This window comes from Eurosta solidaginis, chromosome 2, assembly GCF_040869045.1.
Source record: "Eurosta solidaginis isolate ZX-2024a chromosome 2, ASM4086904v1, whole genome shotgun sequence".
Taxonomy (NCBI): domain Eukaryota; kingdom Metazoa; phylum Arthropoda; class Insecta; order Diptera; family Tephritidae; genus Eurosta; species Eurosta solidaginis.
The window spans coordinates 50006933-50031983 of NC_090320.1; the positions used below are offsets into that span (position 1 = coordinate 50006933).

At 35.8% G+C, this 25051-nt stretch overlaps 3 protein-coding genes across 17 annotated transcripts in view; 1 reads left to right on the top strand and 2 right to left on the bottom strand.

Moving 5' to 3' along the window:
• Positions 1–25051, top strand: part of B4 — a 628513-nt gene that overhangs the window by 460255 nt on the left and 143207 nt on the right. The window lies entirely within an intron of this gene.
• Positions 3466–6280, bottom strand: LOC137242109 (uncharacterized). 2 transcript variants are annotated; one of them, XM_067769477.1, is made up of 4 exons: positions 6081–6280; positions 5986–5997; positions 4163–4225; positions 3466–3910 (listed from the first exon to the last, which is right to left on the bottom strand). In XM_067769477.1, the coding sequence occupies exons 1-4, from the start codon at positions 6269–6271 to the stop codon at positions 3838–3840; spliced, it is 339 nt and encodes a 112-aa protein (XP_067625578.1). In that variant the 5' UTR covers positions 6272–6280; the 3' UTR covers positions 3466–3837. The 2 variants fall into 2 exon arrangements, 1 of the variants encoding a protein (XP_067625578.1); XR_010950081.1 differs by lacking the exons at positions 5986–5997; positions 6081–6280 and adding an exon at positions 4861–5269.
• LOC137242110 (uncharacterized) lies at positions 22011–24899 on the bottom strand. Of its 2 annotated transcripts, XM_067769478.1 has the most exons (4): positions 24686–24899; positions 24591–24602; positions 22729–22791; positions 22011–22456 (listed from the first exon to the last, which is right to left on the bottom strand). In XM_067769478.1, exons 1-4 carry the CDS (start codon positions 24847–24849, stop codon positions 22384–22386), a joined length of 312 nt encoding a protein of 103 aa, XP_067625579.1. In that variant the 5' UTR covers positions 24850–24899; the 3' UTR covers positions 22011–22383. The 2 variants fall into 2 exon arrangements, with proteins under 2 accessions (XP_067625579.1, XP_067625580.1); XM_067769479.1 differs by lacking the exon at positions 24591–24602.

The window sequence follows — 25051 nt, forward strand, 5'->3', positions numbered from 1 at the left end:
GAGCGGTGGTTTGTTTGGCTGATAAATTGCTACTTCATTATCATTAAAAAAAAATTATTGTTCTGGCCTTGAACTTGAATCGAACCTTAAACCATTCATCAATAGGCTGATAAAAACAAAAACAATTGTTAATAAAACCAAGAGCAATTGGGAATGTCAAAACAAAGTAATTGATAATAAAAAAGTCCAGCATTATCAGTGATTTGCAACAGATGACGCAACGGTGATTACATATATATTTGATAAGGAGGAATAGAAGTACCAATTTATCAGTCAACCACTGCTCTATAGCTAAATGGTTAGCGCACCGTGGCTAAAGCGTACTGAAGATGAATGCTGAGCACCCTTCGAAATGGATCTATCTGCGCAGCTATGGCAGGTTATCTGCAAAAATGTCTACTTAGTATTCCAAAAACCAAATACAATTTTTCAATTATAGAAAAATTAAAAAAACAAAATCAAAAATTATCATTAGAAAAAAAATTATTTTTCTGGCCATGAGCTCGAATCTAACCTTGAATCATTTAACAATAGGCCGATAAAAACACCTATCTGAAGTTGGCAAAACCACTTTTACGTGGAAAAAATTACCTATTGGGAAAATTGCCGTGAATTTTCCGTAATTTATCCGTGAAGCAAATAAATTTGCCGCAGCCATATATTAGAAAATATAGGGTGGCACGCTAACTTCACTTGAACACAGAAAACTACCTTAGAGGCCAGCAAGGAGAATAATTCTTGCACGTGAATTTGCCGTAAATTTGTCGTAGATAAGTGGCATATTTTATAAATTCGAAAAAAAATTTCAAATTGAAGTTGAATATTATTTCATCTACGACACGCTCCCCTAGAAAAGAGAGAGTACATCTCTTTGACGGCATTCGCTAGTGGCTAAAATTGATTCAGTTGTCCATCCCAGCTCCACGATAGAGGAGAGAGTACATCCCCTTGACGGCGAATTTTATTGGTCACAATAGACTCGGTTGTCTCTCCCAGCTCAAGACTGATTTCTTCTGTTAAGTATTGATAGCACCTAGTAAATGATATTTGGACCTATATCGTTGCCTATCATAGTGTGTTCGATAGCTTGATGTGTCGTGCTATCGAAGGATACTGAGACTACAGTAAAATCGCAGAGGGCTTTATTTTTTTAATCAAATCCTTTTTAATTTTTTCCGTGAGGCTATGAATATCCGTCCGCGCGGATTTTCCTGACTGATGGGCAAATTGATTTCTACACATAAGGAGTTTGTTGAGGTTTCAAAGAATTACTCATTAAACACATATTAAAAAACAAATCTTATTGACTAGGAAAATATTCATGATAGAATATAGAAACTTATAAGAGCACTTAGCACACACAGAAGAAACATTTGAGTCGCTGCTAACTCATTGTCGATCAAGCAGGCACTGTACCTAAGTAAGCACTAAACCAAAGAGCAACAATTTGAATCTACGAATTTATTATCTTCTATAAGAAAGACTGTCGGCAAGAAAGAATGCAAGAGAAAGCCTTGGATAAACGACAGTACCTGGCAGCTGATAGAAGAACGCAAAAAACTGAAGCAGAAATAGCAGCAAACAGCAATAACCTATGCGGCGTGTACACTACCACTAAGAAGCTAACAAACTCAAAGCCTAACGTACCCCCCCCCCTCAAAGCAGAAAATGGCACGATTTTAACCTCAGATGAAGACCAACTGAACCGATGGGAGGAGTTCTTTAAGGACAACTCCCCCGGTGAAGAAGTGGCGTCAAACTCACGAACAATGCAGAGAAGAAACCCCAACAGAAATATTCCAATAGAGCCGTCGTCAAACGAAGAGATTCTAGAGGCGATAACCAAATTGAAAAAGAATAAATCTCCCGGTCCCGATGACCTTCCAGCAGAACTTCTCAAGTATGGTGCGGACGTCACTGCCCGTGCCCTACATCCTATTATACAATCAGCGTGGACAGGATCCACAATTCCTGGAGAATGGAAAGAAGGGGTTATAATCACTATCCCAAAAAAAAGGCGATCTCAGCCAATGCAAAAACATGCGCGGCATTACATTGCTTAACGCAATCCATAAGGTTCTAGCATTCATCATACTGGCAAGAATATCGCCCACGCTCAACGCACAATTGCACAAAGAACAGAACGGCTTTATGCCAAATCGATCTTTCGTGGACCACATCAATACCCTACGAATAATCATAGAACAGTCTAATGAATGGAGATCGCCACTATATCTTCTCTTCGTTGACTTTCAACGTGTGTTTGACACAATCTTCCGTGACGCGATATGGATTGCGCTGCAAAACTGCGGGGTCCCAGAGAAAGTCATCGACATGATTAAGGCCCTCTACAAAGATTCAATGATCAGTGGCTTCAAAGGAAAAAACATCAACAAATTTAGCATAAACAAAGGCGTACGACAAGGGTGCGTCCTATCACCACTGCTTTTCATAATAGTGCTGGACGACGTCCTGAAGCGCACAAACGCAGAAGCCCCAGATGGGCTACAATGGACGCTGAATCAGAAACTATGTGATTTAGACTACGCTGATGATATCTTCTTCACTACTCACACACTAGCTGCTGTTGCCGCATAACTCCAGCGACTCGAAATCAACGCTCGCGCAGTCGGTTTGAAAATTAACTACGCAAAAACTAAGCTAATGATACTGCAAACAACGAACACATCTCCTCTCCAACTTGTATCAAATGGCAGCACTACCGTCATTGAGGATGTAGAAGAATTCTGCTACCTTGGCAGCCAAATTACTAAAGATGGCAGCGCAGAATCGGATGTATCTGCAAGGATCTGTAAGGCACGAACTGCATTCCACAACTTATGCCTAGTATGGCGCTCTCGCATATTGTCGATGAAAACAAAACTGAGGAGTTTTAACACCAAACCTGGCTTGTCTCTGACCGCATTAACCGACGACTGCAAACGTTTATAAGCAAGTGTCTGAGAATAGTCTGCCATATCTTCTGGCCAAGAACAATAAGCAACGCCGATCCACTGTCACTCACGAACAACCCCCCAATCTACACTGAAATTAGAAAACGTAAGTGGGGTTGGATCGGTCACACTCTCCGCAGAGAAGATGACAACGTTGCCAAAATGACCTTCCAATGGAACCTACAAGGAAGCTGGCACAGGGGACGTCCTCGACAAGCTTGGATGCGTACGATTTTCAATGAGAGCACTTCCACCGCCACCTGGAATGAAATAAGACGTTTAGCGACTGATAGAAGTCGCTGGAGAGCGTTCGTCTCCGCCCTATGCTCCGACTAGGAGCGATAAGTTGTGCTTCTGGATGGCTATGGTATTAGTTTTAACTTTTGCGATTGTCAACTAGATGTTCAATTCTATCTAGGAATATAACTAACTGCTATAAGAAATATAACTAGTTGTATGCTCTCCTTCCACACACCTTAGATGAATATTCCATATATAATAATAAGACACATTTATATTTGTTTAAATATTATATTTCCGATTGCTTTCTGGGGGTCAATTCCCTAACTGTGAAAAACTGAAAAATGTACACTTATTGAAAACTCATTTGTATATACAATTTACACTTTAAATTTTAATGCGATTCTGTAAAGTATTTGCGCATTGGTTTGCTGAATGAGCGCTGAATGTAAAAGTCTTATGTCCGTGAGAAAATATTCATCAAACGCCATGAAAACAAAGGGTCATTCTGCAACAGTGCGTATCAGTTTTGAATGTCACAATAGTGTACACTAGTGCGAAGTTTTCATCACTGAGTTTTTTGTTCACAGTTTTGCTTTACAGAATCAGAATTTCAAAGTTAACACAATTTCTTGTGTAAACTTTAAAACTCACATTTAGCGTATAGGGCCCCTTGTTGCAGAAAACAACTGCGTTTGCGATCAAGATCATTGATACTAAAAAAGAAATTAAAAGAAAAAAATAATATTTAATATACGTTTCCTAAAGAAAAAAATAATATTTCGTATACGTTTGCAACTGATAACACATTTACACTAGCCCCAAATCCATACTTCGGAATGAGTAATTTGAAAGCATTTACATTGTCTTCATTACCATTTCGCTAAATACATCACAAATCGTGTTTTTCGCCCAAAATAACAAATTTGGTGCAGTGTAAATTTGATATAAAGATATTCAAATCTCACTCATTTTGTAGTTGTGTAATACTTTCCGTTAGCTGCTGTACTGCTGTATCCAAATTGTCAATCCTTCGTTAAAATGTAAATTGTATGAAAATTATAAAAATAAATAAAACCGTTTAAAAATATGAAAAATATGTATATACAACAGCAAACAAAAAAATAGTAGTTGCAATTTCAAGCAAATTTCGTCAATTATATTTCACTTTTTCTAATTCCTATATTTTAAGAAAAAATTTCAATGAACTCTGGAACTTAAACTATGAAAAAAAATCTTAAAAATGTTTTCGAAAAAATTCGAAAATTCGAGATAATTAAAAAAAATTGAACTTAATATTTTTTAATTTTTTAATTCTTTTCAAGTGTGCAGTTTTATAGCCCAGTCAATTCTAAACTCACTTTTTAAAAGTGATAGGACTCCCAAAATTCACATTGATTTTTGAAAATTTTTGTTTTCCGAACGTAGTTTGGGATTTTCTTCTATTTAAAAAAAATATTCACACTTTGTTTGGAGAAAAGTCTTAAACAACCTTCGAGAAAATATTGAAATTTTAAAATGGATTGGGCTAAAAAGTGCATACATACTCAAAAAAAGTTTAAAAAACTTCAAGTAAAAAGTTGGAAATTTTCGTAAAATTATTTCGAATTTTTTCGAAAACAATTTTTGAAATTATTTTTTGTTATTGATATTAGAGAAAACTTACAAAATTTGCATACGGTGATGGTCACTTGGAGATGTTTCTGAATTTTCATCAGTTAGCTTTTCAGAGCCTAAGTTTTGAAATCGAAATCTCCAACATTCATACTTCACACTCAGCCATATAAATGCTCCGCTGCACGCTTTGCAATTTGTCTATAAGTATTTCCTTTTTTGTTCCTATTCCTTTTATATATAATTAGGTACATATATATAGTCTATATTTATTATCCAAATTGTAGTGAATAATTTAAACTCTTTCAACGGAACTTGATCAGTGAGGTTGGATATTCTAGTAGTGCATTATAATAAGTCTTGAGCTGTTCACTATTATATCAATGGTTAGTGAACAGCGGGAGCCAATAATGCTACTTTTGACTAGGTAGGCAATTGAAAAGTAAATTCCTCTCTCGGCGAATGAAAATCATACTCTACAAGTCACTTATCGTACCCGTCCTGCTATATGGGGCAGAAGCATGGACCATGACAACAGCAGATGAAGCGGCTTTGGGAGTGTTCGCGTTGGCGATGGCGAGTACCGAAGAAGATTTAATGATGAGCTGTACGAGCTATACGCAGACATCAACATAGTCCAGCGAATTAAAACGCAGCGGCTGCGCTGACTAGGCCATGTTATGCGAATGAAAGATGATGCTCCGGCCAAGAAAGTGTTCCTATCGGAACCCGCCTATGGAAGCAGAGGTAGAGGGCGGCCCCCACTCCGTTGGAAGGACCAGGTGGAAAACGATTTAAACTCCCTTGCTGTGACCAATTGGCGCCAGTTGGCGGAGCGAAGGAGCGACTGGCGCGCCTTTTTGGACGGCCATAACCGTTTAGACGGTTAAGCGCCAATTAAGTAAGTAAGTAAGAACAGCGGAAGCATTGTTAGTAATGCACTGCTGCAAAATCTAATATCACTGATGAAGTTCCGTTGAACTAGCCTAAAATTATTCCACAAAATTTTTATAAAAAACAAAGCCATAAAATTCACAAAAGTTTTTTCTTTAAATATTAAAAATATAAAGCAGATTTTGTTTAATGAAATCTGATAAAAATTTGCAACTGCTATTTCTCTGTTCGCGTCTATATCTTAGTACACATAATTATTAATATATTTATCAAATTTGCTTACCAACTTTTCATGCTATGTATGATACAGCGAAATATGCAAAACAAAATTATTTTAATTATAAGTAAATTTTAATAAAATACAAAATTTTTTCATACGTTTGCAAATTTTCCATTTCATTATTAGCAATTGCGTCCAGACTGGTTTTTACATTTTTACATTCATTTCCATCGTCAAGATAGGTAAATGTGTTGTCGGCTTGCGCCGTGTCGAATGAGGTAATCAGTAAAGTAAATATTATTGCGTATAATAGACGACCCATCTTGCAAGAACGTTGAATTGAATGCATCTAAAAAGTTTGATTTGTAAGTTCGTCCGTTTTCGCAATCGATGTGGTGTGGCATGACATAATCCCAAGTGGCATAACTGCAAATTTTTTACTTGGGACTATGTCACTGCCCATGAGATGCCATAATACCAATCGGGATAATGTCACTCTTTGCCTTTAAAGAAGAAAATTTAATTTAACCTAAATTTTGATAAACCAAAATGTTTAACTTGTTAAAATTAAAAATTTCAATTTAAAATAAATCACAAAAAAATTTTCCGAGTATTATCAAAATCTGCACTCAAATTTTGTTAGAAAAAGCTTTGAGATAATGTTATTCTTACTTTGGATTATGTCAACCCCATTACAGTGTTATAAATCCGAAGCAAAAAACTTGTGGTTATATGAACGCAGTAGGTGTGACATAAGTCCAAGTAAAAAAATTGGCGCTATGCCACTTGGGACTACTTCATATCACCAATCGCTGCTAATCTTATCAATACAATACAATAATTCAAGTGACTTACTGATTACAAAGCTTACTCATCAGTTAGAGTGCAGTTGTACCTATAATAAGAGCATATTATGAAAAATGTTCATAATGTTCGCACCGGGCTCCAGAACTTTATTTGTGTAAAATCAAAATTTTCGCCAGCAGACAGCATTTACACTCCGATCACAAAGCGAGTAGTGCCGGGGTTGATGACCGATACCAAAATTGAATAGGCGCGAAGACTTTCAGCTATGCTACTAATTTCAAGTAGAGCGATCGTGGTATGGCTTAAAACAATTTTCGATGGGTGCATACGGCTGAATCGTGTACCGCACTATTGTAGAACTGCTCGTGTAGATTTCTTACCAAAGCAGGGGAAGATCAGTCATATCTATTCAAAAGACTACAACCCCATTAGCTTAACATTATTTCTGGACAAAACCTTTGGGAAGCTGATAGATGTGTACACAAAGTCCAAGATGGATGGAAAAACTATTCTCCACAACACAATATGCGTACACCAACAGCAAATTAGTAGACATAGCATTGCATAGGGTGATTATAAACATAAAGAGAGGCCTGTAATAAGTGGAGTAAACCTTAGGAGTCATCCTAGACATTGCCGGGGCTTGCCACGAAATCAATGGACAGGAGCACGACGCAGCGCGGAGTGTTACCACCTCTACTGTGGACGCTCGTCATCGACCAACTCCTCAGGCGTTTTGATAAGGAACCCGTCAAACATACGGCATACGCACATAACGTTTCAGTTGTCATAAATCAAAAGTGCCTTCCAAAAATTAGCTCTTTGATGGATCAGGCGCTTTGAGATACACATACCTGGGCATCTAATGTTGGGTTGAGCGCCAACGCGGAGAAAACGGATATAGTATTATTTACTAAGAGCTTTAAAATTGACTGCTAGGAGGTGTGACCCCGCAGGAGAAACCGTGCACTCAATGTCTAGGAACTATTTTAGACAGTAAGTTGTATTGGAAACTCAACCTTTGAGGAGAGGGTAGAGAAGCTCTCGACGGTATTTTATGCCTGCACACTGCTTTTTGGTTTCACATGCTCATAAGTTAGGCCTCGTCAGCTACAGCAGATCTAGGAAGTGCATCCCATGTTCGCGTCCTGCTCGTTACTAGAGCCGACAGAGCTGCCAGATCCCGAGGTAGCAATCAAGCTAACCCCTATGAAGCTTCGAGTGTTTGCCAAATAGTCGGAGTTATTCTATGACATAAGTCCTGGGCCCGAATTACGTATTACAATCCGTGATCGAAACACATTTATCACAATAGCTCTGAAAATGTGGATCGGATAAATGGCATATTTGAACTAGCGACAAATAGTACTCGTTAGATCCATTTTTATTATAATTATAAAAAAAAAGTTTGGCAATTGCATAGCTATCGCTTGAGTGAAAATTGTTTACAGTCACTGTTGTTGTTGTTGTAGCAGTGAAGTGGGGTTACACTGAAATGACAGCCCTTTGTCGGGCAATATCCCGAATCGCTACGGTACATTGAACCGGCTGCCTTTTCAGTCACTGATCGTAATACTTAATATGGGCCCTGGTAGCTATCTGGTTTTTTTTTCGTCTGGGCATCAAACAAATTCTGGTAACAGTATGGATACAATCAGTCTATGTGAGGTCTTTATTGATCGCTCAGTTCCACCTAACCTGAGGAGAACACAGTAAACGTTAGTTTTCTCGGGATACGCTCTAATGTATGTATGCATTTTCAGCTGTTAAAAAAGACAACAAAACGCAAATGACATTAGGGATTTTCAGCAAACACAACTGTTGAGCAACCATTGAATAATTAATTTTTTGAGGCAACCGTTAATATTTTTAATCAACTCAACAGTTTGTAGCTTACGTCAAATTACTGATTATGCTTTATTCAAATTTTGGGTTTTGATCGGCTGTGTGGTAGTTATATGGCATTTTAAAGTGTAAAAGAGCCCCTATGGTTGCAGTCAAAACTCACATCTAACAAAATGTTTTGCAGCATGTTTCCATCAGTTGAGTGAAAGAACTATATATTTATATACCCTCACTATGGTAAGCGCCTTGCGGATGGTGTGAAGCCTTATGCGGCAGTTACTCACGAACGTACGTACCAAAAACGTGTCAGCTGACACGACCTATCTTATCAGTGTGCAATGTAAACGAAAAATCACCGACGTGCAACGCCCGTACGTACGTAGCCTGGAACGTAGAAATCAAAACAATTTTAATTTTTTCCGTAAGAACGTGTCAGCTGATCGTTCTCTCACTAGACAGAGTTGCCTAGTAAACTTTTGTGCACTAATTTTTGACCGTTTGCCGTTTTATGCAAAAACACCTAATTAAAGTTTGAAATATTGTGAAAATAATTTGAAATAATTTCGTAAAAGTGCAGATTATAAATATGTAATCTATTTATATTTATTTAATATTAATTCCAGCCTTTTGCAACATCAAAAATTAAATTGGAAAAAGTTGATGTTTCCATAAACATGCATGCAAAATGGTCAATGGCAACAGTGCTTATCTGTAAACAATACACACACAAATATGTTATGTATATGTACACAGACGCACACATTGATTCCTACGGGACAAACGTCCGTACGTACGGCACACGTCGGTGGGTAGTTGCCGCTTTAGCCGCATTCATACGTCATCACTACGTTCCTCATAGAAAAGCGGCGATTTGTCAGTGAGGTAGGACTACTAATCCCCTGCCTCCGCGGTGTTTCATGGAACTTATCGAATGATCTGTAGCCAGGGGGTTTATTTGGCTATACCTCATCAAAGCCTTCCTAATATCGGGCCAGTTCGGAAAGTAACGGTTGACTTCGCACAGTATGAGGCGTTGCATTGCCGAGCTTTATTTTTACTCTACGTTGTCATGGTGGTACCTTGATAAGGGAAGAAGAGAAGGAGAATGAAATGACAAGCCAGTGAAAGAGTAATATCAGACCGTAAGAGTAATATCAGACGCCTTCCGCCCTCATATAATATGTATGTCGCATACTACTTACCCAGGTCACCTCTCTCCCCACAGCCTTAGTATAGAAAGTTGCTGCTTTCCTAACACCTCGAGCCGTGTGTGAGCCAAATAAATACTACGTTTTCTTCGTAGGGGTTTCTGGGATATTCACTTCACTGGATTGACTGAGTGTTACCTCAGCTTTCGACAAAACCCATCCTGGGGTGGGAACCTGGCAACCCTGGTGACTAAAGGAAAGTTTTTAGCGCTTTTTATACGATTTTGTTTTAAATTAAACACTTAATAGCCAATTAAATATAAATAAAGCCAATTTCGCAAGCGAAAATGCATTTAGCAACTCTCTTCATCAAAAATTTGTTCCGGCGGATGTATTTTTGTAAAAACAAGTAAGTTTTAAAGGTTCTTCTGCTATTTGTTCTTGTGTTGGCAAATCAGCTGTCTCGATATAACAACAACTACGAGAATCTATCATCTGTTCTTGTGTTCAGCGCCATCTGTTTGTCGGATAACATTTGATCTTGTTTTGTATCCTGGATAATTAACAGTGGCGACATCTGCCTGAAAACTTAACATCTCCTACAAAGATCGTGCTTCCACCTCTCATTCACCGCACCGCGTTTAGTTTTAGTTATTTGCTATTATAACTAGAGTTTATATAAATTTTTAGTGGTTGTACATTTATGCCGTCTTCCAGTGAGTTGTACAGATCCGGCTCACGCTCAATTCTCACGGGAATGCTCTGGATTATTGAGACACTTGAGAAGCAGATGTCGTGAAATTTTCGCACACGTGAAATGTGATAGGCAGATGCCGCCGCTGTTTTTGATTTAGCTCTTACGGCGAAAGGCTAAGCAGCGGCATCTATTTTTGAAAAAGTAGATTTATTAAAGGCAGCGTTGCCAAACTAAAAAGAAATAATTAACAAATTATCTGGCTTACAAATTGAACCAGACTTCTATCTGGATTTATCTGGCTCAAATCGTTGTTGTTGCATTTACATGCAAAATTATTTATCTGGCTCAGGATTTTGCCACCGGATGATGGCAATAAACATTGTTATAAGATAACGTTGTTATATAATTAATGTATATGTTTGTGATAATTTCACAAACAATATACATCCATAATGCCAGCAGAATGTAAAGAGTGTACAGCGAAATTGCTGCTGATAGATGAAATGATAGCAGGATCTGGTGGGTGTGGTTATAGTTTTTGCATCAAATGCAGTAACATAAAAAGAAACGAGATAAAAATAATCTCAGAAAATTTTAATTTAAAATGGTTTTGCAATCAATGCACTTTTTCAGATACAAATACAAAGTTCATTGATATCAAACACCTTATAAACAAAAGTGAGCAATCAAAAATGAAAGTCTCGGATGTAAAACAAATAGTCGAACAAATATTTATCAATAAATGTTCACTATTAAAAAGTAGCATCCTACCAGATTTCAAGTCCCTTCTGGAGCACAATATAGAAGTAAAAATAATTGAAATGAAAACTGAAATTGTAAAGGATATAGCTAATCAATTCCACAAGAGTAATGAAGTTATTAGTAATTTAAAGGCAGCTAGTGAGAATGTTAGATAACTCTAAGTTGACATTTGCTCAGGCATTTAAAACAAATGAAAACAAAATATTTTTTAAACCAAAAAATCAAAAAAAGAGAGCGAAATAAACTAAGGAAGCTTTAAAGAAAGTTGATGAGCCCACAGATGGCCTTGTAAGAAATGTTAAAGAGATAAATAAAGAGGCTATAATTGTTGAATGTAGAAACAAGGAAGCCTGTGAACAAGTCCGTCAGAAAGTACAAGAAACTATAGGAAAAGATTACGATACGGAGAAAACAAAAAATAAAAGTGAGATAAAAAAGATAGTTAAGATAGTTGGTATAACTGAAAAAAATAGCAATGAACGGTTAATAGAGTATTTAACGAAGCAGAACGATTCTTGTGCAGGAAAAGAGTTTGTAGTAAGAAAGGTATATAAAAATACGAATCGTAGGGAAGAAAGTTATATTGCATTAGGAGAAACTGACGCAATAATATTCGAGAATATATTGCAATAAAAAAGACTGTATATAGAGTGGGATACCTGTGTCGCTTACGAACACGTAAGTGTTTTGAGATGCTTTAAGTGCGCGGGATATAAGCACAAAAGCAAGCGATTGTACAAATAAAGTGGCTTGTAGCAAATGTGCTGGATCCCACGAGAGAAAGGAATTTCATCAAGTACGATTAAATGTGTTAACTGTCGTGAACTGGTGAAAAAGAAAGTGATTCACGTAGATGTCAGCAAAGATGTCCAGCGTACAAAAAAACGCGCAGTTAAAAAATAAAGTGCGTATTTAGCAACGAGCATTACATTAACTGAACTGTGTATATTTAAATATAAATAGTATTGTTACTAATGAAGGTGAGCTAGAACGTCTTACCGAACTTCTGAAACCACATCTGATTTTTTGTTCAGAAAGCTGTTCCACAGATGAAATAACAAACCAAGAGTTACAGATATCAACATATAAACCTTTACGGAGTAATTCACATAGCAGGCATACAGTAGTTAGTATATATACATGACTCAATAGAGTATAAAATAGTTTACAATAATACTATTAACAAAAATATTTGATGTATAATAATAAAAATCAAAAACATCTTTTCACAGTACCAAATAGGATAGGTTTATCATTCGGTGCAGTGAAATAACTCCCAATGAAATAAGTCCCAATAAAAATTAAATATCTCCCAATATTTTCCAATTATTTCATAATGAAACCACAAGTCCCAAAAAAAATGAAATAACTCCCAAATGAAATAAGTCCAAAAAAAATGAAATAAATCCCAAATCAAAATTTGAAATGGTATCTTTATACTATATAATCAGATATAATGAGATTTGAAAAATACAGCAAACTATTATGTACATATGTAAAAGTTACAATTACAAGGGAACTTGAATAGTGTCGTCGAAGTAAACGTTATTTATTTAAAAAAATCGCATTTTTTTATGAAATTAACATAATTTATTAAAAGTAAAAAATAAAAGGAACAAGTCTGCGTAGAACACCTTTCTGCATAGGCAGCCTTCGGCCGCGCTTATAAAAAATATACCTGGGCTACGCCATGTCAAGTCCGGGTGTGTGGTATAACCGTGGCTACCGCCACGGTGATGTCCTTCTACGCAGAAGGGTGTACTACGCAGAACTACTGTGCATCGCGCGATTTTTTATTCCAAATTTTCTATTCTTTTGTAAAATAAATAAATAGAGTTGAATGAAAAAGGTCCATTTTCCTCGTTGGTACTATTTAAAAATTTGTCATTCGTTGGAACAATTTAAAGCATCTATTACCACCAAGCAACCGGTGAATTAGATAAAATGGCTGTATGCTTGTGTTCGCGGAAAGTAAACAAATAAATCATTAAATTTTACAATAATACGCAAATGTAAACAAATGAAAATAGTTGATTGTGGTTTTATAAACATTATAAAGTGTACTTATGTATAAAATTCTTTTGAAAGTGTTCGCATGTAGATAAAAAGTGATAGTTATACCATGGTAACTTTAACTACTAATTACTAGTAAATTGTTAATAACAATTAAAAATTACTTACTGATTCTCGTTCGGGAACTCCCTGAGAACCTATGTGCAAAATTTCCAATTTCAAACCCCTTTGGTTTACGAATAAAACCAATTGGTCCCTTAATGTATAGCCGACCCATAGAAACTGTTAGAAGAACGTCAAAGTTTGATAAAATTGTATTTGTAAGAAAATTAAATAACTCCCAACAAAAATGAAATAACTTCCAATGCCTGAATTACAAAAAATGAAGTAAGTCCCAATAAAAATGAAATAACTCCCAATCTCAAAAAATTATGAAATAACTCCCAAAGAAATTTTATGTGGGATTATATCATTTGGGAGTTATTTCATTATGAAATAATTACTAGCAAAAATTATGAAATAAGTGCCAATAAATTGGGGGCTATTTCATAATGAAATAAGTTCCAATTTGTATGGAAAATATTTGGGAGTTATTTCATTTCTTTGTTGGGAGTTATTTCACTGCACCTTATCATTCGCCTAGTGCGGGTGATGCTGACTTTATTGCATGCCTCAACGGAATTCTAAACAACAACTGTCTTATACACGACAAGGTCATCTTCATTGGGGATTACAAATAAATCTTAATAGAAGCACGACATATAGCGAGCAGTTAGTTGACCTATTTAGGTATTTTGCTATGGTACAAAAAATAGATTTTTATACCCGAAAGACCGATAATACCGAAACAATGATAGATCTGCCCTTTACGAACAGTGAATCCATCTCATGTGAAAAATTGGAAGAACATCAGATTTCTGATCACGAAACCATACAGTTCAAAACCAAGCTAGATAGAGTATTTCAAATGAGAGCTAAAAAATCATAACTTCTTGGGAATATTATGCATGTGATAGTCCTGTCAACCAATTACCACAGGTTAACTACTCTGGATTTGAGAAATTCAGTGTCGAAAACAAGGTCTCATTCCTTAACAATACATTATCGAATGCAATGACTACATTAACATACTCTCAAGAAATCACTGTGAAACTTATGAACAAGTGGTAGGACTCGGAACTAGTTAATCTGCACAAATATAAATTCAACCTATACAAAATATCTCGAACAACAGGTTAATGGAATGAATACAACCTTACAAAGCGCAGGTATAAACGTCTTATAAAGATTAAAAAGGCCAAGTATATGGAACAAAGAATCACACATAATGTTGGGGATAGTAAGGCAATGTGGAAGCATTTGAAGAAAAGTATATGTATGTCCAAAGAAAATAATGGAATAAATAAAATATTGCTAAAAGACCAACTATATACTCGGAGAATGAAATAGCCGAGTCGCTCAATAACTATTTCATTGATAGTATAGTCGAAATCAGCTCGAATATTCCAGTTAATAACAATAACGTGGCATTTTCTGCAGTTCAAAGTAGCACTCTTACATTCAAATTTCAGAAGGTAGCTGCAAGCGATATACTAGAAATAGTTAGTAAATTCAAAAATAAATTGGAGGGAAAAACTGATAACTGTAGGAGTCATAAGGGACTCCACAACATACACGGGATACTTTTATACTCAAATTGTGAATGAAAGTCTAGACAAAGGGGTAGTTCCTAACCTATGAAAAACTTCAATTGTGGTACCAATAGAGAAAGTCAAGAATACTATAAGAGCTGATGAGATAAGACCAACTAACACGTTAGCGTGTGATGAAAAGATACTAGAAACTGTAGTTAAAAACCAGCTAATGAAGTACCTAGATGATAATAAAGTTATTATACCGCAGGAATCAGGTTTTCGGAAAAAACCTTCTTTTGAAAGTGCCTTGAACCTTGTTTTAACTAACTGGAAGGAATATCTGAGCAGAAATAATAGCTGTTTTCCTAGACTTAAAACATGCTTTTGAAACTATCGATCAAAATTAATTGCTAGAAAAAACTTTATAGCATAGGTGTTACTGAAACGGAGCTAAATTGTTCCAAGAATTTATCATGAAGGGAAGTCCAAGAACTGTAATTGGATCATACCTGTAAGAGAGGGATGCCTGTTGGACTTCCGCAAAGGTCTATCCTGGCACCTATACTCTTTAATATCTATATTAATGATATAACCAAAAGTACTGTGATATTAAATGTTTTGCTGACGATACATTGTTAATGCTTAGTGGAAATAGCATCACTGAAATATATATAAAATTACAAGAAGACTTAAACAGAGTATATGATTGGTTATGCTCGAATAGATTGAAACTGAATATAAGCAAAACAAAATTTATGGTTATATCAAGAAGGAATTTTCAAAACAATGAATTACCACTTCTAAATATAAACAGCGAAGCAATTGACAAAGTCAGTACTTTCAAGTATTTAGGAATTAAAATTTATGATAAACTCAACTTTAGTGAGCACATCAATTACGCGGTTGGGAAAATAGACAAAAAGATATATATATATGCATGAACAAAGAACCTGGAAGTATTTAAGTAGACGGTACAAGGTAATGATTTACAGATCGATAATCGAACCCCACTTCATATATTGTCCAGCATTATTCTTCATTATGAGAGATATCCAAATTTACAAACTGCAAATGCAACAGAACCGAGCTATGCGATTTATTCTTAGGAAACGCTATGACACACCTATCCGAGATATGCTCGGCGCTCTACATTGGCTAAGCATTAAACATGTACTGTTTTATCATACGATGAAGTTTATTAGAAACATAATAGAAGGCAACTTGCCTGATTATTTGAAAAGTAACATAAAATATGTAAGAAATATTCCTTCCGTAAACACAAGAAGAAGGAATGATTTTAATTTACCAGCTTATAGAACAGAAGCAGACAAATGTAATTTGTACTATAAAGGACTAAAATTCTACAATGAAGTAAAATCTAGTAACATAAGGGAATTTAAACACAAATTGTACAATTACTGTAGAACACTGCCATTCTAGTGCAAGGTGGGCAAACTTTCGAATCACCAATAGCATTGCATACATCCCGACTACTCTGCGCTGGCACTAGGAAGCTTTCCCACGTATGCAAAAAGTAGCCGAAGCTCATACTGTAACGCATCACTCAACCTAATAAGTGCATCGCCGTTCAAATGTTGCCTTCGCACTTTAAATACGTTAACAGCGTCAGGTACAACTGGTACAATCCTTGCATTGGTGTCATTCGTGTGCTACCTATCTCTCACTCTATTTGGGCAGTCAAAAGACTCATATAAATAACTTAATTTAGATTATTTATTAATTTCTATATATAGATATAAGCTAGGCTTAATATCAGCTGTAAGAAGAAATAAATAAATAAATAAAATTTTAAATATCTGTATTGGATGGTTTGAGAAATAAGGGTGGAAATATGACTCATAATATAACAATAATAAGGTGGCGCGACAAACCTCTGAGAAGTTTTGAGACCAAGATTCTAATCCAATTTCCGACTGAATATACATGTTTAAGGACGACTCCCAACGGCTAATGCGGCTAGCCGAAACATTTTTGACGAGAGTGAACCCGGTTAGATCAACTATATCTATAGTATTTTGATGTTACTTTTCCGAAATTAGGACTGATGACCTTGGGTGTGCTAAAGCAGCAAGGAGAGACAAAAGCAAAAAAAAAAAGGCCAGAAGAATAGTTTTTTTCTAATGATAATTATTGTTTTTAATTTTATACTCAGCGTGCTTTGCACAGGTTGTACAGGTATAAAGGAATCGAGATAGATATAGACGTCCATATATCAAAATCATCAGTATCGAAAAAAAATTTGATTGAGCCATGTCCGTACGTCCGTCTGCCCGTTAACACGATAACTGAGTAAATATGGAGATATCGTCACGAAGTTTGGTACATGAGCTTATCTGGACCCAGAATAGATTGGTATTGAAAATGAGCGAAATCGGATGATAACCACGCCCACCTTTTATATATCTAACATTTTGGAAAACACAAAACACCTGATTATTTAGTAAATAATACACCTAGAATGTTGAAATCTGACATGTCGACTGATATTGAAACCATTGATAAAAATTTGAAAAACAATTTTTAAAATGGGCGTGGCACCGCCAACTTGTGATAAAATCAATTTTACAAATATTATTAATCATAACTCAAAAATCGTTACGAGGTACCTTTACTATAAGGAATGCTTTACAGAAAAATTAACAAAATCGGTTAAAGGCCACGCCCACTTTTATATAAAAGATTTTTAAAAGGGTCGTGGAAGAATAAAATAAGCTATATCGTTGCAAAAAAGAGCTTTATATCAATGGTATTTCATTTCCCTATTGGTTTTGTAACAATAAATTGGAAAAACTTCAAATTTTAAAAAATGGGCGTGGCACCGCCCCTTTTATAACTAAGAAATTCGGGAGCCATAACTCGAAGAAAAATTAACGGATCGTAATAAAATTGGTTACACAAATTTTCCGTATAGCAGGAAATATTTCTAGAAAAAATGGGCGAGATCGGTTAAAGACCACGCCCACTTTTATATAAAAGAGTTTTAAAAGGGTCGTGGGCGAATAAATAAGCTATATCTTTGCAAAAAAGCGCTTTATAGCAATGGTATTTAATTTCCCAAGTGGATTTATAACAATAAATAGGAAAAACTTCAAATTATAAAAAATGGGCGTGGCACCGCCCCTTTTATAACTAAGCAATTTTCTATGCTTCGGGAGCCAAAACTCGAAGAAAAATTAACGGATCGTAATAAAAATAGGTACACAAATTTTCCCTATAGCAGAAAATATTTCTAGTAAAAATGGACGGGATCGATTAAAGACCACGGCAACTTAGATATAAAACAAGTTTAAAAGGTTTAAAATTGTCGTAGACTAGAATAATAACCTATAACTTAGAAAAAAATAGTTTTGAATCAATAATATTTCACTTATCAAGTTTTATTGTAAGAGGAATTGGGGAGACATTTTTTTTAAATGGGCGGTGCCAGGTGTTATGTAGAAAAGTAATTTATCTGAAATGAAATGTACAATTGAAGCTCACGCTGAGTATATAATGTTCGGTTACACCCGAACTTAGACACCTTTACTTGTTTTAATTTTTCTATAATTGAAAAATTGTATTTTGTTTTGGGAATAGTAAGTAGAAATTTTTTCAGACAATCTGCCATAGCTGCGCAGATAGATCCATTTCGAAGGGTGCTCAGCCTTCATCATCAGTACGCTTTAGGCACGCTGCGCTAACCATTTAGCTATAGAGCGGTGGTTTGTTTGGCTGATAAATTGCTACTTCATTATCATTAAAAAAAAATTATTGTTCTGGCCTTGAACTTGAATCGAACCTTAAACCATTCATCAATAGGCTGATAAAAACAAAAACAATTGTTAATAAAACCAAGAGCAATTGGGAATGTCAAAACAAAGTAATTGATAATAAAAAAGTCCAGCATTATCAGTGATTTGCAACAGATGACGCAACGGTGATTACATATATATTTGATAAGGAGGAATAGAAGTACCAATTTATCAGTCAACCACTGCTCTATAGCTAAATGGTTAGCGCACCGTGGCTAAAGCGTACTGAAGATGAATGCTGAGCACCCTTCGAAATGGACCTATCTGCGCAGCTATGGCAGGTTATCTGCAAAAATGTCTACTTAGTATTCCAAAAACCAAATACAATTTTTCAATTATAGAAAAATTAAAAAAACAAAATCAAAAATTATCATTAGAAAAAAAATTATTTTTCTGGCCTTGAGCTCGAATCTAACCTTGAATCATTTAACAATAGGCCGATAAAAACACCTATCTGAAGTTGGCAAAACCACTTTTACGTGGAAAAAAATTACCTATTGGGAAAATTGCCGTGAATTTTCCGTAATTTATCCGTGAAGCAAATAAATTTGCCGCAGCCATATATTAGAAAATATAGGGTGGCACGCTAACTTCACTTGAACACAGAAAACTACCTTACAGACCAGCAAGGAAAATAATTCTTGCACGTGAATTTGCCGTAAATTTGTCGTAGAGAAGTGGCATATTTTATAAATTCGAAAAAAAATTTCAAATTGAAGTTGAATATTATTTCATCTACGACACGCTCCCCTAGAAAAGAGAGAGTACATCTCTTTGACGGCATTCGCTAGTGGCTAAAATTGATTCAGTTGTCCATCCCAGCTCCACGATAGAGGAGAAAGTACATCCCCTTCACGGCGAATTTTATAGGTCACAATAGACTCAGTTGTCTATCCCAGCTCAAGACTTATTTCTTCTGTTAAGTATTGATAGCACCTAGTAAATGATATTTGGCCTTATATCGTTGCCTATCATAGTGTGTTCGATAGCTTGATGTGTCGTGCCATCGAAGGGTCCTGAGACTACAGTAACATCGCAGAAGGATTTATTTTTTAAATCAAATCCTTTTTAATTTTTTCCGTGAGGCTCTGAATGTCCGTCGGCGTGGATTTTCCTGACTGATAGGCAAATTGATTTCTACACAGAAGGAGTTTGTTGCGGTTTCAAAGAATTACTAATTAAACACATATTAAAAAACAAATCTTATTGACTAGGAAAATATTCATGATAGAATATAGAAACTTATAAGAGCACTTAGCACACACAGAAGAAACATTTGAGTCGCTGCTAACGATCAAGTAGGCATTGTACCTAAGTAAGCAGTAAACCAAAGAGCAACAATTTGAATCTACGAATTTATTATCTTCTATAAGAAAGACTGTCGGCAAGAACGAATGCAAGAGAAAGCCTTGGATGAACAACAGTTCCAGGCAGCTAATAGAAGAACGCAAACAACTGAAAGCTCAACTCAACATCTCATCGGTTCCTGAGCGCGATCGCATCCTGCAAACATATAATGCGAAGCACAGCAAACGAAGCAGAAATAGCAGCAAACAGCAATAACCTACGCGGCGCGTACACTTCCATTAAGAAGCTAACAAACTCAAAGCCTAACGTACCCCTCCTCAAAGCAGAAAATGGCACCATTTTAACCTCAGATGAAGACCAACTGAACCGATGGGAGGAGTTCTTTAAGGACAACTCCCCCGGTGAAGAAGTGGCGTCAAACTCACGAACAATGCAGAGAAGAAAGCCCAACAGAAATATTCCAACAGAACTGCCGTCATACGAAGAGCTTCTAGAGGCGATAACCAAATTGAAAAACAATAAATCTCCCGGTCCCGATGACCTTCCAGCAGAACTTCTCAAGTATGGTGCGGACGTCACTGCCCGTGCCCTACATTCTATTATACAGTCAGCGTGGACAGGATCCACAATTCCTGCAGAATGGAAAGAAGGGGTTATAATCACTATCCCAAAAAAAGGCGATCTCAGCCAATGCAAAAACTGGCGCAGCATTACATTGCTTAACTCAATCCATAAGGTTCTAGCATTCATCATACTGGCAAGAATATCGCCCACGCTCAACGCACAATTGCGTAAAGAACAGAACGGCTTGATACCAAATCGATCTTTCGTGGACCACACCAATACCCTACGAATAACCATAGAACAGTCTAATGAATGGAGATCGCCACTATATCTTCTCTTCGTTGACTTTGAACGTGCGTTTGACACAATCTTCCGTGACGCGATATGGAGTGCACTGCAAAACTGCGGGGTCCCAGAGAAAGTCATCGACATGATTAAGGCCCTCTACAAAGATGCAATGATCAGTGTACGCTTCAAAGGAAAAAACAAGAACAAATTTAGCATAAACAAAGGCGTACGACAAGGGTGCGTCCTATCACCGCTGCTTTTCATAGTAGTGCTGGACAACGTCCTGAAGCGCACAAACGCAGAAGCCCCAGATGGGTTACAATGGACGCTGAATCAGAAACTAAGTGATTTAGACTACGCTGATGATATCTTCTTCACTACTCACACACTAGCTGCTGTTGCCGCAAAACACCAGCGACTCGAAACCAATGCTCGCGCAGTCGGTTTGAAAATTAACTACGCAAAAACTAAGCTAATGAGACTGCAAATAACGAAAACATCTCCTCTCCAACTTGTATCAAATGGCAGCACTACCGTCATTGAGGATGTAGAAGAATTCTGCTACCTTGGCAGCCAAATTACTAAAGATCGCGGCGCATAATCGGATGTATATGCAAGGATCTGTAGGGCACGAACTGCATTCCACAACTTAGGCCGAGTATGGCGCTCTCGCATATTGTGATGAAAACAAAACTGAGGATTTTCAACACCAGCGTGAAATCAGTTCTGTTATACGGATCCGAAACCTGGCTTGTCTCTGACCGCATTAACCGACGACTGCAAACGTTTATAAACAAGTGTCTGAGAATAGTATGCCGTATCTTCTGGCCAAGAACAATAAGCAACGCCGATCTACTGTCACTCACGAACAACCCCCCACAAGGAAGCTGGCGCAGGGGACGTCTTCGACAAACTTGGATGCGTACGATTTTCAATGAGGGCTCTTCCACCGCCACCTGGAATGAAATAAGATGTTTAGCGACTGATAGAAGTCGCTGGAGAGCGTTCGTCTCCGCCCTATGCTCCGACTAGGAGCGATAAGTTGTGCTTCTGGATGGCTATGGTATTAGTTTTAACTTTTGCGATTGTCAACTAGATGTTCAATTCTATCTAGGAATATAACACACTACTACTATAAGAAATATAACTAGTTGTATGCTCTCCTTCCACACACCTTAGATGAATATTCCATATATAATAATAAGACACATTTATATTTGTTTAAATATTATATTTCCGATTGCTTTCTGGGGGTCAATTCCCTAATTGTAAAAAACTGAAAAATGTAAACTTATTGAAAACTCATTTGTATATACAATTTACACTTTAAATTTTAATGCGATTCTGTAAAGTATTTGCGCATTGGTTTGCTGAATGAGCGCTGAATGTAAAAGTCTTATGTCCGTGAGAAAATATTCACCAAACGCCATGAAAACAAAAGCGTCATTCTGCAACAGTGCGTATCAGTTTTGAATGTCACAATTGTGTACACTAGTGCGAAGTTTTTATCAGTGAGTTTTTTGTTCACAGTTTTGCTTCACAGAATCAGAATTTCAAAGTTAACACAATTTCTTGTGTAAACTTTAAAACTCACATTTAGCGTTTAGGGCCCCTTGTTGCAGAAAACAACTGCGTTTGCGATCAAGATCATTGATACTAAAAAATAAATTAAAAGAGAAAAATAATATTTAGTATACGTTTGCAACTGATATCACATTTACACTAGGCCCAAAGCCATACTTCGGAATGAGTAATTTGAAAGCATTGACATTGCCTTCATTAGCATTTCGCAAGGCTCGACTGTGCATTGGCAGGCCAAATCAGTCATAACATACATAAATGCGACTTATATGAGGGAATCGAGTTCTTCGCCCAAAATAATGCATTTGGTGCAGTGAAAATGTGATATAAAGATATTCAAATCTCACTCATTTTGTAGTTGTGTAATACATTCCGCTAGCTGCTGTATTTCTGTATCCAAATTGTCAATCCTTCGTTAAAATGTTAATTGTATGAAAATTATAAAAAAAAAAATTTGAAAAATATGTATATACAACAGCAAACAAAAAAATAGTAGTTGCAATTTCAAGCAAATTTCGTCAATTATATTTCACTTTTTCTAATTCCTATATTTTAAGAAAAAATTTCAATGAACTCTGGAACTTAAACTATGAAAAAAAATCTTAAAAATGTTTTCGAAAAAATTCGAAAATTCGAGATAATTAAAAAAAAATCGCACTTATTTTTTAATTCCTTTCAAGTGTGCAGTTTTATAGCCTAGTCAATTCTTAACTCACTTTGTAAAAGTGATAGGACTCCCAAAATTCACATTGATTTTTGAAAATTTTTGTGTTCCGAACGTAGTTTGGGATTTTCTTCTATTTAAAAAAAAAATATTCACACTTTGTCATTCAAGGTTCAAATCGAGCTCAAGGACAGAACAATAATTTTTCAAATTTAGAAAAATTAAAAAATAACAATAATTATCATTAGAAAAAAATTATTATTCCGTCCTTGAGCTCGATTTGAACCTTGAATGATTTATCAATAGGCCGATAAAAACAAAAACAATTGTTAATAAACCATGAGCACTTGGGGAATGTCAAACAAAGTAATTGACAATAAACAAAAATCCAGCATTATCAGTGATTTGCACCAGATGGCGCAACACTGAATAAATATAGTTGGTAAAAAGGAATAGAAGTAGAAAATTTGCCAGTCAAACAAACCACCGCTGTATAGCTAAATGGTTAGCGCAGCATGCCTAAAGCGTACTGATGATGAAGGCTTAGCACCCTTCGAAATGGATCTATCTGCGCAGCTATGGCAGGTTGTCTGAAAAACTTTCTACTTACTATTCCAAAAACAAAATACAATTTTTCAAATTTAGAAAAATTAAAAAATAACAATAATTATCATTAGAAAAAAATTATTGTTCTGGCCTTGAGCTCGATTTGAACCTTTAATGATTTATCAATAGGCCGATAAAAACAAAAACAATTGTATTCACACTTTGTTTGGAGAAAAATCTTGAACAACCCTCGAGAAAATATTGAAAGTTTAAAATTTCGCTAAAAAGTGCATACATACTCAAAAAAGTTTAAAAAACTTCAAGTAAAAAGTTGGAAATTTTCGTAAAATTATTTTTGAAATTATTTTTTGTTATTGATATTAGAGAAAAATTACAAAATTTGCATACGGCGATGGTCACTTGGAGATGTTTCTGAATTTTCATCAGTTAGCTTTTCAGAGCCTAAGTTTTGAAATCGAAATCTCCAACATTCATACTTCACACTCAGCCGTATAAATGCTCCGCTGCACGCTTTGCAATTTGTGTATAAGTGTTTCCTTTTTTGTTCCTATTCCTTTTATATATAATTAGGTACATATATATAGTCTATATTTATTATCCAAATTTTAGGGAATAATTTAAACTCTTTCAACGGAACTTGATCAGTGAGGTTGGATATTCTAGTAGTGCATTATAAGCAGTCTTGAGCTGTTCAGTATTATATCAATTGTTAGTGAACAGCGGAAGCGTTGTTAGTAATGCACTGCTGCAAAATCTAATATCACTGATCAAGTTCCGTTGAACAAGCCTAAAATTATTCCACAAAATTTTTATAAAAAACCAAGCCATAAAATTCACAAAAGTTTTTTCTTTAAATATCAAAAATATAAAGCAGATTTTGCTTAATGAAATCTGATAAAAATTTGCAACTGCTATTTCTCTGTTCGCGTCTATATCTTAGTACACATAATTATTAATATATTTATCAAATTTGCTTACCAACTTTTCATGCTATGTATGATACAGCGAAATATGCAAAACAAAATTATTTTAGTTGTAAGTAAATTTTAATAAAATACAAAATTTTTTCATACGTTTGGAAATTTTCCATTTCATTATTAGCGATTGCCTCCAGACTGGTTTTTACATTTTTACATTCATTTCCATCGTCAAGATAGGTAAATGTGTTGTCGGCTGGCACCGTGTCGAATGAGGTAATCAGTAAAGTAAATATTATTGCGTATAATAGACGACCCATCTTGCAAGAACGTTGAATTGAATGTATCTAAAAAGTTTGATTTGTAAGTTCGTCCGTTTTCGCAATCGATGTGGTGTGGCATGACATAATCCCAAGTGGCATAACTGCAAATTTTTTACTTGGGACTATGTCACTGGCCATGAGATGCCATAATACCAATCGGGATAATATCACTTTTGAGCCTTTAAAGAAGAAAATTTAA

Coding starts and splice junctions, on each gene's coding strand:
- LOC137242109 (XM_067769477.1), bottom strand. CDS start 6,271: ATGCATTCAATTCAACGTTCTTGCAAGATGGGTCGTCTATTATACGCA. Junction 3,911..4,162: donor ATTACACAACTACAAAATGA/GTGAGATTTGAA, acceptor TTTCTTTTTTAG/TATCAATGATCTTGATCGCA.
- LOC137242110 (XM_067769478.1), bottom strand. CDS start 24,849: ATGGGTCGTCTATTATACGCAATAATATTTACTTTACTGATTACCTCA. Junction 22,457..22,728: donor ATTACACAACTACAAAATGA/GTGAGATTTGAA, acceptor TTTATTTTTTAG/TATCAATGATCTTGATCGCA.